Source organism: Conger conger, chromosome 14, assembly GCF_963514075.1.
Source record: "Conger conger chromosome 14, fConCon1.1, whole genome shotgun sequence".
NCBI classification, from domain to species: Eukaryota; Metazoa; Chordata; class Actinopteri; order Anguilliformes; family Congridae; genus Conger; species Conger conger.
Genome location: NC_083773.1, coordinates 40,969,548 through 40,991,703, shown reverse-complemented (window position 1 = coordinate 40,991,703; position 22,156 = coordinate 40,969,548). Strand labels below are relative to the sequence as shown.

The 22,156-nt window shown below is 47.1% G+C and overlaps 1 protein-coding gene across 3 annotated transcripts in view; it reads left to right on the top strand.

Moving 5' to 3' along the window:
• LOC133109714 (NACHT, LRR and PYD domains-containing protein 3-like) overlaps positions 1 to 22,156 on the top strand; it is a 50,156-nt gene that overhangs the window by 5,491 nt on the left and 22,509 nt on the right. For 2 of the 3 annotated variants that reach the window (XM_061219221.1, XM_061219223.1), the window contains exons 4-8: positions 145 to 255; positions 3,763 to 3,873; positions 8,624 to 8,734; positions 17,513 to 17,582; positions 21,110 to 21,197. In XM_061219221.1, coding sequence (XP_061075205.1) covers positions 145 to 255; positions 3,763 to 3,873; positions 8,624 to 8,734; positions 17,513 to 17,582; positions 21,110 to 21,197 — 491 coding nt within the window. Of the gene's footprint in view, positions 1 to 144; positions 256 to 3,762; positions 3,874 to 8,623; positions 8,735 to 17,512; positions 17,583 to 18,765; positions 19,118 to 21,109; positions 21,198 to 22,156 lie in introns of those variants that run through there. The other variant, XM_061219222.1, reaches the window with a different exon arrangement.

The window sequence follows — 22,156 nt, the reverse complement described above, 5'->3', positions numbered from 1 at the left end:
ATTGAGACCACTATTTAATGACACTTCAATCTGACTTTCCCCTTTCGGGTGTAGGTGGATGTTTTGTATTCATGTGCTATTAGTTAGAGCTGCAGTAAGAGGATGGGTTTAACTGGAAGCTCTGTCTCCATGTTTTCTTCTCAGGGTTCAGGTAGAAAGAGCAGGGTCACCTGTACCCAGCTGTCTGTCTATGAAGAGTGATCAGTCAATGGATCCTCCACTCAAGTTCGGAAGGGAGTTCACTGGTGATCAAAGGTAATTAAATAGGTTCAAATCGACACAATTGTTAAAGGAAAACAACTACATTTTGAGAAATATACCTTTTCAGACTTACCCAGACTTAGACGAGATGCTCGATTTGATTTTCATTTTTGTGCATTCACTGGCTCGTAACGTGTTAGCTTATCATAGAGACTTGAAGCCTATAGGTGTCAGGAGCCTACCACCTTTAAAGTGAAGAAATACACCTTACAGCAATCTGAAGCTGTCTTATTTAGATGAGGTATCTTGTGTATTTGAAATACACGTGCGGGTTAAAAATTAAACGAGAGAACTATACTTGGTTATACTTGGAGAAGTTAGATGGCTAGAACTATAACCGCTGAACACATATGTATCCTCTTCCGTCTTTTGCTGGTTGATCTGTGCACCTTTTGAGGGTAGTTTTAGGTAGACCTTCTCCGAAAACAACTTCTATCTTTTTTACTTTTATTTTTGTGCACGTACAGTGGGCTCAAGAATTATTGGCACCCCTCACCAGCAATGCACAAACAAGGCTTAAAAAAAAGAATAATATAATTATAGAGAAAGGTAATACACCAACATGTGCCAAATACTGTACTTTATTAATGTTTCAATGGAAACAACCAAAATCATAACAATCATTTAATAAAAAATAAATTTCAACAAAATCAAGGTTTCAGAATTATTGGCACCCTTCACCTAGTACTTAGTGCAACCACCTCTGGCAAGGATAACAGCATGGAGTCTGTTCCTGTAATTTTTGACAAGATTAAGGAACACATTTGGAGGGATTTTGGACCATTCCTCTTTGCATATCCTTTCAAGATCCTTCACGTTCTTGGGTTTGTGCTTATCAACTGACCTCTTCAACTCAGCCCACAGGTTTTCGATTGGATTGAGGTCTGGTGACTGAGGTGGCCATTGCAGAACATTGATTTTGTTGTCACAGAAGGATTTCTGTGTGGATCTTGAGGTGTGTTTTGGGTCATTGTCTTGTTGGAAAGTCCACCTACGACCAAGTCCCAGACTTCTGGCAGAGGGAACCAGATTTTCAGCCAAAATTGCCTGAATTCATTATGCCGTCAATCCTAACCAGTGCCCCAGGACCTCTGGAATTAAAACAGCCCCAAAACATGACTGACCCACCACCATATTTCACTGTGGGTATGAGGTCCTTCTCCTTGTACGCATCTCTGTTCCTACGCCAAACATACTGATGCTGTATCTGACCAAAACGTTCAATTTTGGTCTCATCTGACCAGAGAACCTTGTTCCAGTCATAATGTAAATGACGTTTGGCAAACTCCAAGCACTTTCTTCTGTGTCTTGTGGTCAGAAAAGGCTTTCTTCTGGCAACCCTTCCAATGAGGCTGTGGTTATGGAGCTGGCGTCTGATGGTGCTTTTTGAAACCTGGTGACCCCAAGATGCCACCAAGGCCTGCAATCCTTTCACTGTGATCCTTGGGGATTTTGTTGCTTCTCTCACCATTCTCCTCAGTATCCTGGGGGGCAAGATGCAGTTGCGTCCTCTACCCATGAGATTTTCAACAGTTATTGGCACCCCACAAACAAGGCTTAAAAAAAAGAATAATATAATTATAGAGAAAGGTAATACACCAACATGTGCCAAATACTGTACTTTATTAATGTTTCAATGGAAACAACCAAAGTCATAACAATCATTTAATAAAAAATAAATTTCAACAAAATCAAGGTTTCAGAATTATTGGCACCCTTCACCTAGTACTTAGTGCAACCACCTCTGGCAAGGATAACAGCATGGAGTCTGTTCCTGTAATTTTTGACAAGATTAAGGAACACATTTGGAGGGATTTTGGACCATTCCTCTTTGCACATCCTTTCAAGATCCTTCACGTTCTTGGGTTTGTGCTTATCAACTGACCTCTTCAACTCAGCCCACAGGTTTTCGATTGGATTGAGGTCTGGTGACTGAGGTGGCCATTGCAGAACATTGATTTTGTTGTCACAGAAGGATTTCTGTGTGGATCTTGAGGTGTGTTTTGGGTCATTGTCTTGTTGGAAAGTCCACCTACGACCAAGTCCCAGACTTCTGGCAGAGGGAACCAGATTTTCAGCCAAAATTGCCTGATACTTGCTGGAATTCATTATGCCGTCAATCCTAACCAGTGCCCCAGGACCTCTGGAATTAAAACAGCCCCAAAACATGACTGACCCACCACCATATTTCACTGTGGGTATGAGGTCCTTCTCCTTGTACGCATCTCTGTTCCTACGCCAAACATACCGATGCTGTATCTGACCAAAACGTTCAATTTTGGTCTCATCTGACCAGAGAACCTTGTTCCAGTCATAATGTAAATGACGTTTGGCAAACTCCAAGCGCTTTCTTCTGTGTCTTGTGGTCAGAAAAGGCTTTCTTCTGGCAACCCTTCCAATGAGGCTGTGGTTATGGAGGTGGCGTCTGATGGTGCTTTTTGAAACCTGGTGACCCCAAGATGCCACCAAGGCCTGCAATTATTTCACTGTGATCCTTGGGGATTTTGTTGCTTCTCTCACCATTCTCCTCAGTATCCTGGGGGGCAAGATGCAGTTGCGTCCTCTACCCATGAGATTTTCAACAGTTCCGTATCTTTTGAACTTTTTTATAATTGCTCTGACAGTGCTCAGTGGTATATTCAATCGTTTGTGAATTTTCTTGTAGCCATTACCACGTTTATGAAGGTCTATGACCATCTGCCTCTTTTGAACTGCCAATTCTTTTGTTTTCTTCATGGTGTTGGATGACAAAGGGATATTGCATGTGTGTTACCTCATTTTTATACCCTAGTGAAACAGGAAGTGGTGTAATCACTCAATACAGTTCCTTAGCATATAGATAAACTTAAATAAGTGGAATTTAATACCTGGTTTAATTTTGGTAGGTGTTATTTACAATAATATTTAAGGGTGCCAATAATTGTGAAACGTTGATTTGGAGGAAATAGATTTTTAATTAAATCAGTAAATGATTTTTGTTGGTTCCATTGAAACATTAATATAGCACAGTATTTATCACATGTTGGTATTTCGAGTTTGTCTGGAAATATATTGTTTAGAGTTTTTTTGTGTATTGTTTGTTCATTTTCTGTCAGGGGTGCCAATAATTTTGAGCCCACTGTATATTTCAAATACACATGATTGCTTGTGTAAATAAGACAGCTTCAGAGTTGCTGTATGATGTATTCTTCACTTCGAAGGAGGCAGACTACTGACACCTATAGGCTTCAAGTCAATAATCCTAAGCTAACACATTTTGCTAACATGGAAATTGAGCCAGTGAATGCACAAAAATTTAAATCAAATCGAACATCTCGTCTACTGGATAAGTTGTAAAAAATGTGTATTTTCCAAAATGTTGGTGTTTTCTTTAAATTCTATTTAAATGACAATGGCACCCTTCAGGTATATGTGAGGTGTATTATGTCATATTCAGATGTGGAACGAGCTACAGAAAGAGGATGAGTTTAACTGGAAGCTCTGTCTCTGTTTTGTTCACAGGGTCCAGGTCGAAAGAGCAGGGTCACCTGTGCCCAGCTGTCTTTCTATGAAGAGTGATCATTCAATGACTGAACCAAAGAACTTCCGAGGAGAGTTCACAGGTGATCAAAGGTAATTAAATCGGTTCAAATCGACACAATTGTTAAAGGAAAACAACTATATTTTGGGAAATATACCTTTTTTCAGACTTACCCAGACTTAGACGAGATGTTCGATTTGATTTTCATTTTTGTGCATTCACTGGCTCGGTTTCCATGTTAGCATAAGTGTTAGCTTAGCATAAAGACTTGAAGCCTATAGATGTCAGGAGCCTACCTCCTTCAAAGTGCAGAAATACACATCACAGCAACTCTGAAGCTGTCTTATTTACATGAGGTATCTTGTATATTTGAAATACACGTGCGGGTTAAAAAATTTAACGAGAGACGTTATTCTTGGAGAAGTTAGACGTTTGGAACTGTAACCGCTGAACACACATGTATCCTCTTCCGTCTTTTGCTGGTTGAACACGGTGATCTGTGCACCTTTTGAGGGTAGTTTTAGGTAGACCTTCTCCGAAGACAACTTCTATCTTTTTTACTTTTATTTTTGTGCACGTACAGTGGGCTCAAGAATTATTGGCACCCCACAAACAAGGCTTAAAAAAAAAAGAATAATATAATTATAGAGAAAGGTAATACACCAACATGTGCCAAATACTGTACTTTATTAATGTTTCAATGGAAACAACCAAAGTCATAACAATCATTTAATAAAAAATAAATTTCAACAAAATCAAGGTTTCAGAATTATTGGCACCCTTCACCTAGTACTTAGTGCAACCACCTCTGGCAAGGATAACAGCATGGAGTCTGTTCCTATAATTTTTGACAAGATTAAGGAACACATTTGGAGGGATTTTGGACCATTCCTCTTTGCATATCCTTTCAAGATCCTTCACGTTCTTGGGTTTGTGCTTATCAACTGACCTCTTCAACTCAGCCCACAGGTTTTCGATTGGATTGAGGTCTGGTGAGTGAGGTGGCCATTGCAGAACATTGATTTTGTTGTCACAGAAGGATTTCTGTGTGGATCTTGAGGTGTGTTTTGAGTCATTGTCTTGTTGGAAAGTCCACCTACGACCAAGTCCCAGACTTCTGGCAGAGGGAACCAGATTTTCAGCCAAAATTGCCTGATACTTGCTGGAATTCATTATGCCGTCAATCCTAACCAGTGCCCCAGGACCTCTGGAATTAAAACAGCCCCAAAACATGACTGACCCACCACCATATTTCACTGTGGGTATGAGGTCCTTCTCCTTGTACGCATCTCTGTTCCTACGCCAAACATACCGATGCTGTATCTGACCAAAACGTTCAATTTTGGTCTCATCTGACCAGAGAACCTTGTTCCAGTCATAATGTAAATGACGTTTGGCAAAATCCAAGCGCTTTCTTCTGTGTCTTGTGGTCAGAAAAGGCTTTCTTCTGGCAACCCTTCCAATGAGGCTGTGGTTATGGAGGTGGCGTCTGATGGTGCTTTTTGAAATCTGGTGACCCCAAGATGCCACCAAGGCCTGCCATTCTTTCACTGTGATCCTTGGGGATTTTGTTGCTTCTCTCACCATTCTCCTCAGTATCCTGGGGGGCAAGATGCAGTTGCGTCCTCTACCCATGAGATTTTCAACAGTTCCGTATCTTTTGAACTTTTTTATAATTGCTCTGACAGTGCTCAGTGGTATATTCAATCGTTTGTGAATTTTCTTGTAGCCATTACCACGTTTATGAAGGTCTATGACCATCTGCCTCTTTTGAACTGCCAATTCTTTTGTTTTCTTCATGGTGTTGGATGACAAAGGGATATTGCATGTGTGTTACCTCATTTTTATACCCTAGTGAAACAGGAAGTGATGTAATCACTCAATACAGTTCCTTAACATATAGATAAACTTAAATAAGTGGAATTTAATACCTGGTTTAATTTTGGTAGGTGTTATTTACAATAATATTTAAGGGTGCCAATAATTGTGAAACGTTGATTTGGAGGAAATAGATTTTTAATTAAATCAGTAAATGATTTTTGTTGGTTCCATTGAAACATTAATATAGCACAGTATTTATCACATGTTGGTATTTCGAGTTTGTCTATAAATATATTGTTTAGAATTTTTTTGTGTATTGTTTGTTCATTTTCTGTCAGGGGTGCCAATAATTTTTGAGCCCACTGTATATTTCAAATACACATGATTGCTTGTGTAAATAAGACAGCTTCAGAGTTGCTGTATGGTGTATTCTTCACTTCGAATGAGGCAGACTACTGACACCTATAGGCTTCAAGTCAATCTTCTTCTTTCGTATATCGTCAGATGGCCAACTCAGTGTCATGCAGCCACGCCCTCGTCTCCGGTCCTAAGTCGAAAAGGCCAGCTTCTGAGGGTGGGCTGTATAGGGGGCAGCCAGTGATTATGTGCTCGGCAGTCTGTTCAGGCTCGCCACACTCACATGCCGCACTGTCCGATAGGCCCCACTTCTTCAGAGATGACTTGAAGCGTCCGACGCCAGAGCGCAGACGGTTCAGTGAGGTCCATAGATGGCGTGGCATGTCTTCTCCTTTTACACCGCCTCCTGGGTCCTGGATGTATCGTTGAATGCGAGAGGGCCCAGCCGTCTCCCATGTCTGTTTCCAGGATGCTGCCAGCCGGGCGTCTCTGGACAAGTCCTCAGGGATAGACTGTAGCATCTCTTGTGCTGCCTTGTTGTAGGGATGGCGAGACTTAAGCCTGCATGGTGGTGCCGGTGTTGTTGTGGCTTTGTGTAGGATGTGCCAGTCGTGCTTCTGGGCTTTTCTTGCCAGGGCGAGGGTAGCCGCATCCCGTCAGAGACTGGCTGGGGCGATTCCAGCTAGGACTGGCAGGTAGGACACAGGGGTGGGTTTCAGACAACTAGTAACTATACGGAGGGCGCTGTTGATGACAGTATCTACCTTGTTCACATGTGGACTTCTGCTCCAGGCTGGGGCGCAGTATTCTGCTACGGGTAAGACCAGGGCTTGCGTGGATATGCGTAGGGTCTGGGGGGAAGCTCCCCAAGTCGAACCCACCAGGCGGCGGATGAGCGAGACCCTTGCTGTTGTCTTGGCCTTCACTTCATCCAGGTGTTGCTTGTAGGACAGTGTCTGGTCCAAGCATACGTCAAGGTACTTGGGGGCTTGCTGGAACTCCAGGCGGTTGTTGCCAACATGCACGTCCAGTTCCCTTCTTGCTTCCCAATTGTTAAGGTGGTAAGCTGCAGACACTGCTGAGCTGAAGGTGCCACTTCTGGAAGTAGTCTGCCAGGATGCCCATGTCTCGGTTGAGGCCATCTTCCATCGCCTTCCATGTTGGGCGTCGAAGCATGATGGCCAAGTCGTCCGCATAGCCATACTTGGTAGATGTTGTATCCGGCAGGTCGTGAATGTATATGTTGAACAACATTGGTGAGAGGACGGAGCCTTGCGGGACACCATTCTTCAACTTTCTGAGCCTGCTGGTCTGGCCATCGCTGGTCTGTAGGATGAAGCTACGGTTCGATAGCATCTCCATGATGAACCTCACCATGTGCTGGTCTGGGATTGTCCTCAACAGTTTCAGATGTAGTCCACGGTGCCACACGGTGTCATAGGCGGCTATCAGGTCCAGGAATACTACTCCAGCTTTTTCGTTATCCTGAAAGCTGTCCTCGATGTCCTGAGTGAGTAGCGTTACCTGATCCATTGTTGACCTGCCTCGGCGGAAGCCGGCTTGTTCCGGTGGGAGTTGTGGGTCCACCACTGGCTCGATGCGGCTGTGAATCAGCCTCTCCAGGATCTTATATGGGACACAGAGCAGAGAGATGGGCCTGTAGGACTTCGGGTCTTCGGCGGGTTTGTTCGGCTTTGGCAAGGCTATGACGGAAGCACGGCGCCAGGTCTTTGGGAGCTTGGACCTCCGGAAGCATGATGAGAAGAACGAGCATAGCTAGTAAGATGTTCTTTCACTTTGGTGTATGACAAACTCTGGGTGGATATTGTCTCGACCTGATGACTTGCCCGGCTTCAGTTTGTTGATTGCTGCACTTAGATTGGCTACTGTGAAGTCTCCTGAGAGGTTAGCATCGACGCTGGCTGCCCTGGAGAGAGACGATACCTCACACGAGGTCAATCGTGTGACGTTTCTGTCAGCATCAGGGAAGCGACCATTTTTCAGGAGCTGGGAAGCAATGGCATCTGCTGTCACTGGACACCTGCGGGGGGTAGTTTTTCTCCCTGAGAGCAGGTTGATGGTCTGCCACGCCTTCCGGCTTGAGTGCGTGAAGTCGATAGTTTCCACTACTTCAGTCCACCTGGCCCTTCGGGTGTCGTCCAGCTTCTGCAGTAGGGTTGTTGATGTTGTGTCCATTTCTTCCCTGGAGCTTGCCTGCTGGTGTTGGCGCAGCAGGCAGGGGGAGAAGACGACAGCCTTCACACGGCCTCTCTTGTGAGTAGTGAGAAATGGTGCGAGACCAACTCATGAAACTAATGTCGCCAAAGAATCATCGAGCTGGCAGACCAAGGTACAAGCCGAGGTCAAGACCAAGGCAGAGAACGTCCTCTTCAAGTCAATAATCCTAAACTAACACATTTTTCTAACATGGAAATTGAGCCAGTGAATGCACAAAAATTAAAATCAAATCGAACATCTCGTCGACTGGATAAGTTGTAAAAAATTTGTATTTTCCAAAATGTTGGTGTTTTCTTTAAATTCTATTTAAATGACAATGGCACCCTTCAGGTATATGTGAGGTGTATTATGTCATATTCAGATGTGGAACGAGCTACAGAAAGAGGATGAGTTTAACTGGAAGCTCTGTCTCTGTTTTGTTCACAGGGTCCAGGTCGAAAGAGCAGGGTCACCTGTGCCCAGCTGTCTTTCTATGAAGAGTGATCATTCAATGACTGAACCAAAGAACTTCCGAGGAGAGTTCACAGGTGATCAAAGGTAATTAAATCGGTTCAAATCGACACAATTGTTAAAGGAAAACAACTATATTTTGGGAAATATACCTTTTTTCAGACTTACCCAGACTTAGACGAGATGTTCGATTTGATTTTCATTTTTGTGCATTCACTGGCTCGGTTTCCATGTTAGCATAAGTGTTAGCTTAGCATAAAGACTTGAAGCCTATATATGTCAGGAGCCTACCTCCTTCAAAGTGAAGAAATACACATCACAGCAACTCTGAAGCTGTCTTATTTACATGAGGTATCTTGTATATTTGAAATACACATGCGGGTTAAAAATTTAACGAGAGACGTTGTTCTTGGAGAAGTTAGACGGTTGGAACTGTAACCGCTGAACACATATGTATCGTCTTCCGTCTTTTGCTGGTTGAACACGGTGATCTGTGCACCTTTTGAGGGTAGTTTTAGGTAGACCTTCTCCGAAAACAACTTCTATCTTTTTTACTTTTATATTTGTGCATGTACAGTGGGCTCAAGAATTATTGGCACCCCTCACCAGCAATGCACAAACAAGGCTTGAAAAAAAAAGAATTATATAATTATAGAGAAAGGTAATACACCAACATGTGCCAAATACTGTACTTTATTAATGTTTCAATGGAAACAACCAAAATCATAACAATCATTTAATAAAAAATAAATTTCAACAGAATCAAGGTTTCAGAATTATTGGCACCCTTCACCTAGTACTTAGTGCAACCACCTCTGGCAAGGATAACAGCATGGAGTCTGTTCCTGTAATTTTTGACAAGATTAAGGAACACATTTGGAGGGATTTTGGACCATTCCTCATGCATATCCTTTCAAGATCCTTCACGTTCTTGGGTTTGTGCTTATCAACTGACCTCTTCAACTCAGCCCACAGGTTTTCGATTGGATTGAGGTCTGGTGACTGAGGTGGCCATTGCAGAACGTTGATTTTGTTGTCACAGAAGGATTTCTGTGTGGATCTTGAGGTGTGTTTTGGGTCATTGTCTTGTTGGAAAGTCCACCTACGACCAAGTCCCAGACTTCTGGCAGAGGGAACCAGATTTTCAGCCAAAATTGCCTGATACTTGCTGGAATTCATTATGCTGTCAATCCTAACCAGTGCCCCAGGACCTCTGGAATTAAAACAGCCCCAAAACATGACTGACCCACCACTATATTTCACTGTGGGTATGAGGTCCTTCTCCTTGTACGCATCTCTGTTCCTATGCCAAACATACTGTAGCATGTCACATACCAGACAGTGGGGTTCTCGTTACCGCACTTTAATCTACTTAATCACTAGGCACATTTCCAAAACAAGAACAGTTCGCAACCAGCTCAAAACACACAAGTCTCCCTCGGGCTTCCTCCTGGCCCCTCCCCTTCCTCCCCCAGACCCCAAAACAATCCCTCCCTCATCAACGTCATCAACAGTCTCTTAAAGTAACAGTAACAGCTACTAACCAGAACTCAGTCCGTTACACTACCTCCCCCCCACAAAGTCACTCGCCCCGAGTGACCACTCAAAGTCTCTCAGGTATCTTGGAGGTCTTACTCTCCTCCTGGCCCGCCTGGGCGGGGAGGGGTGGGTGGGCGACAGTCCATTGGGGGGGAATTTGGGTGGGGAGGGGTGGGGGGGTGACAGTCCATCAGGGGAGGAGTTGGGTGGGGTGGGGCGGGGGGGTGATAGTCCATCGGGGGGGGGGGGGGAATTGGGCGGGGCAGGGTGGGGGGGAGTCGGGTTGTCAACCCGGTTACCGCGCCGTTCACCCCCTTCTCCTGGGGGGGTGCCCGTGCCCCGGTAGGGGGCCAGTCTATCTCGATGCAGGGCGACTCTCCTACCTCTTGCCGGCAGCTGGACCCTGTACACGACTTCGCCCAGTCTCTCGAGGACCCTGCAGGGCCCCATCCACTTGCTGTCCAGTTTGGGGCACCTGCCTTTCTTTCTCTGGGGGTTGTAAACCCAGACCAGCTCCCCGGCCGTGAAATGCTGCCCTTTGGTGTGCACGTCGTAATTTCTCTTCTGTCTCGCCCCTGCGCTCCGTAGCTGATTTCTGGCGAACTCGTGGGCACACTCCAATCGATCCTGCAGTTTCCGGGCATATTCAAGCCCCGGGGGGTCCGCCGGGAGGTCGGGCGGCCTGCCCAACATCATCTCAGCCGGGGTCCTCCCTGCCAAGCATGAGAAGGGCGGGGGAGCAGGAGGTGGAGTCTTGCGACGCCATCAACACCAGGGGGACATGCGCGTCCCAGTCTCGCTGGTGTTTAGCCGCCACTATGGCCAGTTGCTGTCCCAGCGTGCGGTTAAATCTTTTGACTAGTCCGTCGCTTTGCGGGTGGAGGGGTGTGGTGCGAGTCTTGTGGGAGCCAAGCTTTTCGCACATGGCCGCAAACACGCGGGATTCAATGTTTCTGCCTTGGTCAGTGTGAATGACCTCCGGGACCCCCAGTCTGCTGAACATCCCCTCCACCAGCGCATCTACTATCGTCTCTGCTTCTTGGTCCGGCAGGCAGTACGCCTCCGGCCACTTCGTGAAGTAATCCATGGCAGTGAGGATGTAGCGGTTACCTTTCTCTGAGCAAGGAAACGGCCCAAGCACGTCAATCCCCACTCTCTCCATGGGACAGCCTGTCGGAAACTGCTGGAGTTGGCAGTGAGATGTGCCCGTGGGGCCTTTACGTGCTGTGCAGCTGTCACAGCGGCGGCAGTAGTCCCCCACGTCCCGCCCATGTTGGCCCCAGTAGAACCCCTGACGAAGGCGGCGGAGCGTTTTGCTGACCCCGAAATGACCAGATCCAGGGGCTCCGTGGACTGATTGTAGCACCGTTTCCCGCAGGGCCCTGGGCACGACCACCTGCCACAGCGTCTCCCCTGTGGCCGCGTCTTCTCACCCCCTCTGCAGTACCCCGTCACACAGACGCAGGTTAGGAAACATACTCCACAGTCCCTTTGTAGCCCTTGAACACAGGCCGATTTCTTCCAACCGGGGTTGGTGTTGTGCCGCTACCCACGTGAGCACGGGTCTGATGTCAGCGTCCTCTTCCTGTTTGCGTCTCCACTCTCCAGTGTCGATAGCTGTTAGGGCCGCTGTTGCACATCTCACTCCTTGTCGCAGCTGCTCCTCCTCCCGCACCTCTCTTCTTTCACAGTAGCGACAGCCGTCAGCGGCGCAGGGCCGGCGGGAAAGCGCGTCCGCGTTCCCATGCTGTCTACCCGCACGGTGGATCACGTTGCAGTCGTACGCCTGTAGTTCCTCGATCCAGCGTGCCAACTGACCCTCTGGCTCTCTGAAGGTCATGAGCCACTGCAAGGCGGAGTGGTCACTCCTGACTGTGAAGTGGAGGCCCCCGAGGTAATACTTGAAGTGTTCGAAAGCCATGACCACGGCGAGCAGTTCCCGCCTGGTGACGCAGTAGCGGCGTTCGTGCTTATTGAGTGATCCGCTGTAGTACGCCACCACCTTCTCCCCCTCCGAGGTCACCTGCGACAGCACTGCCCCCACGCCGACATTGCTGGCGTCCGTGTCGAGTATGAAGGGCAGGGTGGGGTCGGGGGGGGTGAGGACGGGGGCCTCCAAGAGGGCCTTCTTCAGCTAGGTGAATGCTCTCTGGCAGTCGTCTGTCCAGATGAACTTCTCCCTGGGCCGTTGCAGCTGGAACAGGGGTGCGGCTATTGTGGAGAAGTCCCTCACAAATCTCCTGTAGTAGGAGGCTAGTCCTGTGAAACTTTTCACTTCGGAACCGGAGCTGGGGGTGGGCCAGTCTTCCACCGCCTGCACCTTTTCATGCGTGGTGCCGATGCCGCCAGAACCCAGCTTGTGCCCCAGAAATCCGACCTCCCGTCTCATGAAGCGGCATTTCTGGGGGTTTAACTTCAGACCCGCTGCAGTCACCCTCTCCAGTACGCGTCTGAGCACCCTGAGGGCCGTCTCAAATGAGTCTCCATGGGCCAGGATGTCATCTAGATATACGACACACTCCTGACGGGGGATCCCAGCGAGCACGTTGTCCATCAGCCTCTCAAACGTGGCGGGTGCATTGCAGAGGCCGAAGGGAAGAACTTTGAACTGCCACAGGCCCCCGTGTGTGACGAAGGCGGTTTTGGGTCTGGCATCGGGGGTGAGGGGGACCTGCCAATATCCGCTGCGTAGATCCAACGACGTGAACCAGGAGGACCCTGCCACCGCATCGAGGGACTCGTCGACTCGTGGAAAGGGGTAGGCGTCCCTTTTGGTCACGCCATTGAGGCGTCTGAAGTCCACGCAGAAGCGCCAGTCGTCCTTTGTCTTCTTGGGGACCATGACGATTGGAGCGGCCCAGGGGCTGGTGGAGGGTTCAATGAGTCCAGCACGCTGCATGTTCTGTAATGCCTTCTCCGCCGCTGCCTGTCGAGCCATCGGAAGACGGTGGGGTCTCATCCTGATGGGCGGGCCATCCCTTGTGTCGATGCTGTGTTGGGCTAGGTGGGTCTGGCCCACGTCATCCTCTGATAGGGAAAAACTGTCCTTAAACTCTAATAACAGCTGCCACAGCAGGCCCTGTTCAACGTGAGACAGTCCATCACAGTTCCCCTGCCACACCTCCCTCACGACCAAGACCCTCTCTCCGTCTTCTCCCCCCCCACTACCAGTCGGTGCAGCGGGTGTGGGGTGCGGTTGCGCCTCTGTGGTGGTGGGCGGGGTATGGGGCAGTATTGGGTGTCTATCCGGGATGCAGACGGAAGTCGTGTTGGCCGCTGCCTCGGTTGCCAGGACTGCAACGGTGGGGGCAGGGGAACGTTTCGGCTGGGTGGGTTGTCTAGTCATTTGCACTACGTGTCCGTCTGGGAATGTGAGTGTCCCCCTCTTGGTGCTAATCACACAGTCCAGTTTTTCGAGTACGTCCAGTCCCAATATGCAGTCTTCTAGTTCCGCTACCCATATTGGGCAGTGAAGTCTCTCCCTCCCCACCTCCACAGTCTCTAATGTCTCCCCCACCATGGGTGCCCGGTCCCCAGTGACTGTCTGTAATCTCACCGTGGTGGGTAAGACTGTGGTCCCGCTCCCCACCGCGTCGGGTCTCACCAGGGTGGCTGATGAACCCGTGTCAACCAGTGCGGAGCAGCATATCCCCCCAAATGTCACCGGGGCGTACCAGCAGTTTCCTGTCCCCGTCCGGCCCAGCATAACGACTTGCACCTGCTGGCCGCCCTCACCCTCCCCTGTTTGCAATGTCCCCACCTGCTCGTGTTGTGTTGTCTCCCCGCCTGTGCAGGGTCGGGACGCCGCCCCGGGGAGTCGCACCGTCCCGGTTATGCGTTCCCCATCCCGTTTCCCGGTTTCTCAGCCGTGTTGGGGCACTCTCTGGCCAGGTGGCCGGGCTTTCCACATGCCCAGCAGAGTCTCGCGCCCGTCCATGGCCGCTGTTGCCCACTCAGCGAGGCAGCCCGCACCAGTTGTGTTAGCTCCACCACCCAGGCCGGTGCCGCTTCACCACTCACTGACACACCAGCAGCTCTCACCCTGGGTGTGTCCTCCAACGTAGCGGTAGGGGGGCCAGCGCCCAGCATCTCCCTCTCCGAAGCCAACTCCAATGCCTCCAGGAGAGACTTAGGATGAGCCAGCAGTGTCTGGATACGCAGGTCACTCGGCAGCAGTGCCTGCAGGAAGTGGTCTCGAGCTAATTCACTCAGGATGGAAGGGGGCATGTGAGCATAGGCGCGGTGAACGAGCCCTTCCACTTCGTTGGCGAGGTCTCTCAATGGTTCCCCGGGCCGCCTCTTCCGACTGCACAGCTCGGAGCGGAGCAAGCTGGCTGCTGAACATTGTCCGAATCGCCTCTTTAATGCCCCCACTAAAGCATCATAGTCACTCCTATCATCGGGGGTCAGTAACAGCAGGCTCGACAGCGCATCCCCAGAAAGGCACATTGCAAGTTGGAGGGCCTTAGCTTCATTGGACCAATTGTTAGCCCGGGATAACAGTTCAAATTGTGCATGAAAAGCCTCCCAATCAGCCTTGCCATTGTACCTGGGGGTCTTCACTGAGAGAGGAGCCACGTTGACGTTATCGCTCCCCGCGGCCAGCGGCCCCCTGCGCCCCGCACGTCCGTCCATACTGTGGGCAGCCGGTTTAAACCCGGCCTCAGCAGCCATTTGAGCGGTCATTCTCCTCACCCGCTCTCTGCGCTCTGCCTCCTTGGCACTTTCGTGTCGGCTCTGCTCACTGTGTCTGCTCACACCGCCTGCCAGGCACCCGTGTATCGACCCCACGCGCTGTTTTCCTCCTCCTTGATCTTGTTCACCTCGCCGGGCAGCATGACTCCGTTTGGGAGGTTTGGAGTGCGTTAGGTTAGCTTAGCGTTAGCGGTGTAGGCGTACTTCCCTCGTAGCTTCGTCTCTTTCTTTCTTATTATTTATCCCACTTCTGACACCAGTGTAGCATGTCACATACCAGACAGAGGGGTTCTCGTTACCGCACTTTAATCTCCTTAATCACTAGGCACATTTCCAAAACAAGAACAGTTCGCAACCAGCTCAAAACACACGAGTCTCCCTCGCGCTTCCTCCTGGCCCCTCCCCTTCCTCCCCCAGACCCCAAAACAATCCCTCCCTCATCAACGTCATCAACAGTCTCTTAAAGTAACAGTAACAGCTACTAACCAGAACTCAGTCCGTTACAATACCGATGCTGTATCTGACCAAAACGTTCAATTTTGGTCTCATCTGACCAGAGAACCTTGTTCCAGTCATAATGTAAATGACATTTGGCAAACTCCAAGCGCTTTCTTCTGTGTCTTGTGGTCAGAAAAGGCTTTCTTCTGGCAACCCTTCCAATGAGGCTGTGGTTATGGAGGTGGCGTCTGATGGTGCTTTTTGAAACCTGGTGACCCCAAGATGCCACCAAGGCCTGCCATTCTTTCACTGTGATCCTTGGGGATTTTGTTGCTTCTCTCACCATTCTCCTCAGTATCCTGGGGGGCAAGATGCAGTTGCGTCCTCTACCCATGAGATTTTCAACAGTTCCGTATCTTTTGAACTTTTTTATAATTGCTCTGACAGTGCTCAGTGGTATATTCAATCGTTTGTGAATTTTCTTGTAGCCATTACCACGTTTATGAAGGTCTATGACCATCTGCCTCTTTTGAACTGCCAATTCTTTTGTTTTCTTCATGGTGTTGGATGACAAAGGGATATTGCATGTGTGTTACCTCATTTTTATACCCTAGTGAAACAGGAAGTGATGTAATCACTCAATACAGTTCCTTAACATATAGATAAACTTAAATAAGTGGAATTTAATACCTGGTTTAATTTTGGTAGGTGTTATTTACAATAATCTTTAAGGGTGCCAATAACTTATTGGCACCCTAATATCTTATTTCTTTTTTTTATCGTGCACGTTTATTTCAAATACACATATACAAACTTGTATAAATAATACCACTTCAGAGTTGTTGTATGGTGTACGGGTCGTCGCACGGGCTCGAAATCACGTTTTTACTCTCTACGAAACCGGGTCGCCAGTTAATGTTATGTAGCAGTATAACTGCGAAAAGTAATCAGTCTCATAAAATTACTGTTATCAGAAATATCTAACCACAAATTTAGTATTTTAATTAATAATTAACCAATATTAATGATTAAACATACCGATAACCTGAAGGTTGGAAGTTCTTCGAAAGACCACTTTAACTCGGCTCTCATGTCTATGTGATTCCAAAACGGGGGTTTAATAAAATATATTTATTAAACAACGTACAAACACAGAACAGATAAACTTGCATGTTCTCCCCGTGTCTGCGTGGGTTTCCTCCGGGTACTCCGGTTTCCTCCCACAGTCCAAAGACATGCATGTTAGGCTGATTGGAGAGTCTAAATTGCCCGTAGGTATGAGTGTGTGAGTGAATGGTGTGTGTGCCCTGCGATGGACTGGCGACCTGTCCAGGGTGTATTCCTGCCTTTCGCCCAATGTATGCTGGGATAGGCTCCAGCCCCCCTGCGACCCTGTTCAGGATAAGCGGGTTCAGATAATGGATGGATGGATGGATGGAAATTGAGCCAGTGCATGCACAAAAATTTTCTTTAAATTCTATTTAAATGACAAGGCCACCCTTCAGGTATATGTGAGGTGTATTATGTCAAATTCAGATGTGGAACGAGTTAGCTCTGAGTAAGACAGCTTCAGAGTTGTTGTATGGTGTATTCTTCACTTTGAAGGAGGTACAGGCCACTTAGGGGTGGCCTGTAGCGTTGTGGTTAAGGTCAATGACTGGGACACGCAAGGTCAGTGGTTCTAATCCCGGTGTAGCCACAATAAGATCCACACAGCTGTTGGGCCCTTAACCCTGCATTACTCTAGGGGAGGATTGTCTCCTGCTTAGTCTAATCAACTGTACGTCGCTCTGGATAAGAGCGTCTGCCAAATGCTAATAATGTAATGTAATGTAATGAGGTAGAATACTGACACCTATAGGCTTCAAGTCTTTATGCTAAGCTAACACATTTTGCTAACATCGAAATTGAACCAGTGAATGCAAAGAAATTAAAATCAAATGGAACATCTCATCTACTGGGTAAGCTTGAAAAAATGTGTATTTCCCAAAATGTTGGTGTTTTCCTTAAATTCTATTTAAATAACAATGGCACCCTTCAGGTATATGTGAGGTGTATTATGTCATATTCATATTCAGAGCTGCAGAAAGAGGATGAGTTTAACTGGAAGCTCTGTCTCCATGTGCTGGGAGTTAGAGCTGCAGTAAGAGGATGAGTTTAACTGGAAGCTCTGTCTCTGTGTTTTGTTCACAGGATCCCGCAGTCATTGGAGTCCAGCTCTTTAGAAAAGGAGAGTTCAGAGAAATTATCTTCCCATAAACAGGTGTGAGATCTTCTTCCTCATAACTTCCTTATTTCTTAATCAGTTCCTTGGACTGTTAATTTAATTCAAAAATATAGTGAGTCTGCGTCTACTTGTGAAAATGCTTCTATTTTGCATTTTCTTCTTCTTCAATGTAAATTTTTTAATTACAAATTATATTATCAGCATAACAATTTGCGTGAGAAGTGTGAAATTTACACACATTTCAGAATTTCTTGGTATTTTGTATTTCCTGTAAATGGAAACAGCTGGTGAAGCTTTTGGCTGTGCACATGAAGCTCTAGTCCTTGTGCTATTTTCCTACTTTGTAAGCCCTCAAAAGACAACTGCAATACAACAAACCCATCCATTATCTTAACCAGGGTCGCAGGGGGGCTGGAGCTTATCCGAGCATACATTGGGCGAAAGGCAGGAATACACCCTGGACAGGTCACCAGTCCATCGCAGGGCACACACACCATTCACTCACACACTCACACCCACGGGCAATTTAGACTCTCCAATCAGCCTAACCTGCATGTCTTTGGACTGTGGGAGGAAACCAGATTACCCGGAGGAAACCCACGTGAACACAGGGAGAACATGCAAACTCCGCACAGAGAGGCCCCGGCTGACAGGGATTCGAACCCAGGACCTCCTTGCTGTGAGGCGGCAGTGCTACCCACTGCACCATCCGTGCCACCAATACAACACACCTTAATATCTTATCCAGTTCTGCAGTGGTCCTGGCCCTGTGTGGCTCACAGAAAGTCCAGACTCCTTTTGCTGGTCTCAATCACAGCAGCAGAGTAAGCCTACAAAGAGAGCCTTTTAAACCAGAATCATTTAGTTCACCGTCAGCATTTACTGAATGCATTGCACAGAGCAACTCTATTCTGAGCAAATGAATGATTTATCACACTTCATATCTCTACAAAGCCTTCAAACAGGAACAAAAGCTGCACTTCAGATATGAGCATTTGACACTGCTGCATGCTTGGTGTCTCAAATTATCTGTCCCTTTTCTGGCCATCAAAAGCATGTGAGACAGAAGGCAATGGTTGTTAGTTTATTTCAAACTGATACAGCACACCTCTTCATGTGTTTATTTCACACTGATACAGCACACCTCTTTATGTGTTTATTTCAGTCTCTCCTGCGCACTCTGTTGAGGCTGAAGAAGAATGGAAAGTTTAAACAGTTTTAGAGCCATCTGATTCAGGACTGCTCAAAATGCTTTAAGACTCTGTCTGAAGATCTTTCTGTGCTTAAGAAGTTCATAAAGATGAGGGAATTGTTCAAAAAAAGTAATCAAAGCCATGATTACCCAGAATGCAGTGAGAGAGAGAGCAGCAGGATGCTGAGGTCCTGTACATTGCGAATATGCTGGAGACCTGTGGCAGTGAGAGGTCTCTGAAGATCACACGCCACTGTCGTGAGCTACGGACCCCTTGCCGAGCTCAGACCTCACGTTCCCACAAGCAGTACCCCACGAGGAGGTGTCTCGGGGACGAACTCTCTTTTCCTTTAAGTACTTCGAACGTCCTGGAGAACTGGTAAGTTCTACTGAACGTCCAGCCCAGTCTCAAAGTGAAGGGGTGTGATGCAAATCTGGTATATGATTTCCTGTATTCACTGTGTTCCTCTAAAAGACCCTTTCTCACATATGATTATAGTCAGATATACTTTATTATAATCAAAAGAATAGAGTTATACAGCTGACAGGTTAAATATCATCTTTCAGTTTGCTAATCACATACTTGATTCACATAAGGTTCATATAACCCCTTTTGCTCTTTCTAATTCACCTTTCCACCAGATGTTAAATTCAAGGTACACCCTTCAAATATCCATCCTCTCATTTGATTATGCCCATCTAATATTCTATGGCTCCCCCTTCACGGATATAAAAGCTACTACTCCTATTTATACAATGGGTACAAACACCACTAAACTTTTCTACTTTATTTCTACCTTATATAGTATCTTACTGAAAAATAAAAGACATAAAAATGAAAGGAAACTTATAACTTTAAATCACCTAACAATGCTACCTTCTATAGTATCTTACTAAAAAATAAAAGACATAGAAATGAAAGGAAACTTATAATGTTGAACTTCTATGTACTACTTTTCCTACTTTTACAAGTAATATAGATTGTAATTACCACCCATGCCCTAAATATAGCCATCTCGTTTTCTGCGGGATTTGATCCCTCCTCCTTGCTGTTGGTGAGCTCTTTGAACAGCTGCATTGGTTTGGGAATCTGGGGCAGGATCAGGACCCAGACTTTCGAAAGATGTGACTTTGCTCCAGTCACTGGCTCCAATGCCGCAGATGTCCTTGGTGACAGCCTTCACCTGCACTTCGTACCGCGAGTGCCTGTTGTATGGGATGTACACTGGTATTTCTTCGAACACGTCGGGGGGTTCGCAGTGCAGCCGCAGCATGTGCCTCTCCTCACTGACACTGAGGTTAGGGGGGCGAGGCTTCAGGTTCTTGCGTGGGTCCAGCAGGAAGGTGTTCTGTAGCGTGGAGGGACCCCGTGTCCCGTCTGTTGGCCGCCAGGTGCAGTTCATGGCTCCAAGCATGTCGTAAAAGCAATTAAACTCTTTCACCAGCTTCAGGGATGGGCATGAACACCTCTTCGCCATCAGTCCCGCTGCCACAACTCTTGGGCTGAGTCCGCACCGCGTACGTCACTCCTCTTTCCATATCCATATCCTGGAGTGGCGCGCAGAGGGAGCGCACCACTCCCGCTTGATTATAGTTGTTCTGCATTGCTCTTTCTTCAACAGCCCATAGATATCTTCTTAAGCGAAATCCTGAGAGGCTTCTTTGCTTCTTTGCTTTTTTTCTTCTTTCTGCTTTCTAATGTCTAAAAGCTCACTCCTTATATATCCTGAAACTTATATAAGAGTGTACATGTTTTGATAAGAAATGTCCCCATTATACTGCGTAGGAAAACACTAGCTCTTATGCAACTTATTTAATGAGACTAATCATCACTGTTATTTGTCTCCCTGTCATAGTCTCTCCTTGACTCTCTTTGACTTTGACGTCATATACCCCTCCAGTAGGGAGTTTCCACCATCTCAATACATTCTTCAGGTGCACTTTCTTGTGGCGCCTTAAGAAATCTACAAAGGACATCCAATTAATAGCCGAGTGTAATTCATCACCCAACTCCTCTACAGTCAGTCCTTTGAATCTATCCAATAAATTATCAGATTATCATTTCCCCATCATCTATATTGTTTTCCTCATCTTTTTGCTTTAACCAGGCATTATGCTCCTCCCCTGTAGGAGCAAGCCCACACACATTCATGTTACGCATGGCCTCAGTCGGACCTTTAGCCTTGCTCTCTAGAACCCTAAATCTAAGTTCCCCGACTTCAGACTCCTCTGCTGACAATTAGGGCTGCTCATTAGCTCTGAACCGCATATTTTTCCTCTTACGGGCGTTCTTGCTACCACCTCAATGGCGTGTGCGAGGGGTTAACAATGCATTCCTGCCTAACCCATCCTCCTGTCAATCTCTCATCAGGCGGGACTAGGGCCGGGTCCTCAACACCACATCCTGAGGAACATGAAGCAGGAGGATCTTGCTGACTCACTGGAGATAGAGCAGCACAGTAAGTTCTCTCTCATTGCTCCTGTGTGTCCATTAGAATACTGACATGAGTTTAGCAAACAGATCTCTCAGTGCAATGCTCTGATTTATAGAATTCACACTTTAATGACAATGCTTTACCTTGATAATCTTACATCTAGAAAAAAAAGGAAATTATAGCCTCAAATAGTGATTACAGGGGCCAGCAGATTAAATGTATCTGAAGAGGATTCAATGCAGGAACATTGTGCTCAAAAGTCAGAAACTAAGCACTGTCCCATCAGACAGATGGTCCTGAGTTTGTGCAGTAACTAATCCACTGTCCCATCAGAGAGACTGCCCTGAGTTTGTGCAGTAACTAATCCACTGTCCCATCAGAGAGACTGCCCTGAGTTTGTGCTGTAACTAAAGCACTGTCCCATCAGACAGACTGCCCTGAGTTTGTGCAGTAACTAATCCACTGTCCCATCAGACAGACTGCCCTGAGTTTGTGCAGTAACTAAAGCACTCTCCCATCAGACAGACTGTCCTGAGCTGAGTTTGTGCAGTAACTAAAGCACTGTCCCATCAGACAGACTGCCCTGAGTTTGTGCAGTAACTACAGCACTGTCCCATTAGACAGACTGCCCTGAGTTTGTGTAGTAACTAATCCACTGTCCCATCAGAGAGACTGTCCTGAGTTTGTGCAGTAACTAAAGCACTCTCCCATCAGACAGACTGTCCTGAGTTTGTGCAGTAACTAAAGCACTGTCCCATCAGACAGACTTCCCTGAGTTTGTGCAGTAACTAAAGCACTGTCCCATCAGACAGACTGCCCTGCGTTTGTGCAGTAACTAAAGCACTGTCCCATCAGACAGATTGCCCTGTGTTTGTGCAGTAACTAAGCACTGTCCCATCAGAGAGACTGCCCTGTGTTTGTGCAGTAACTAAAGCACTGTCCCATCAGATAGACGACCCTGAGTTCATATTCAGGGCAGAATA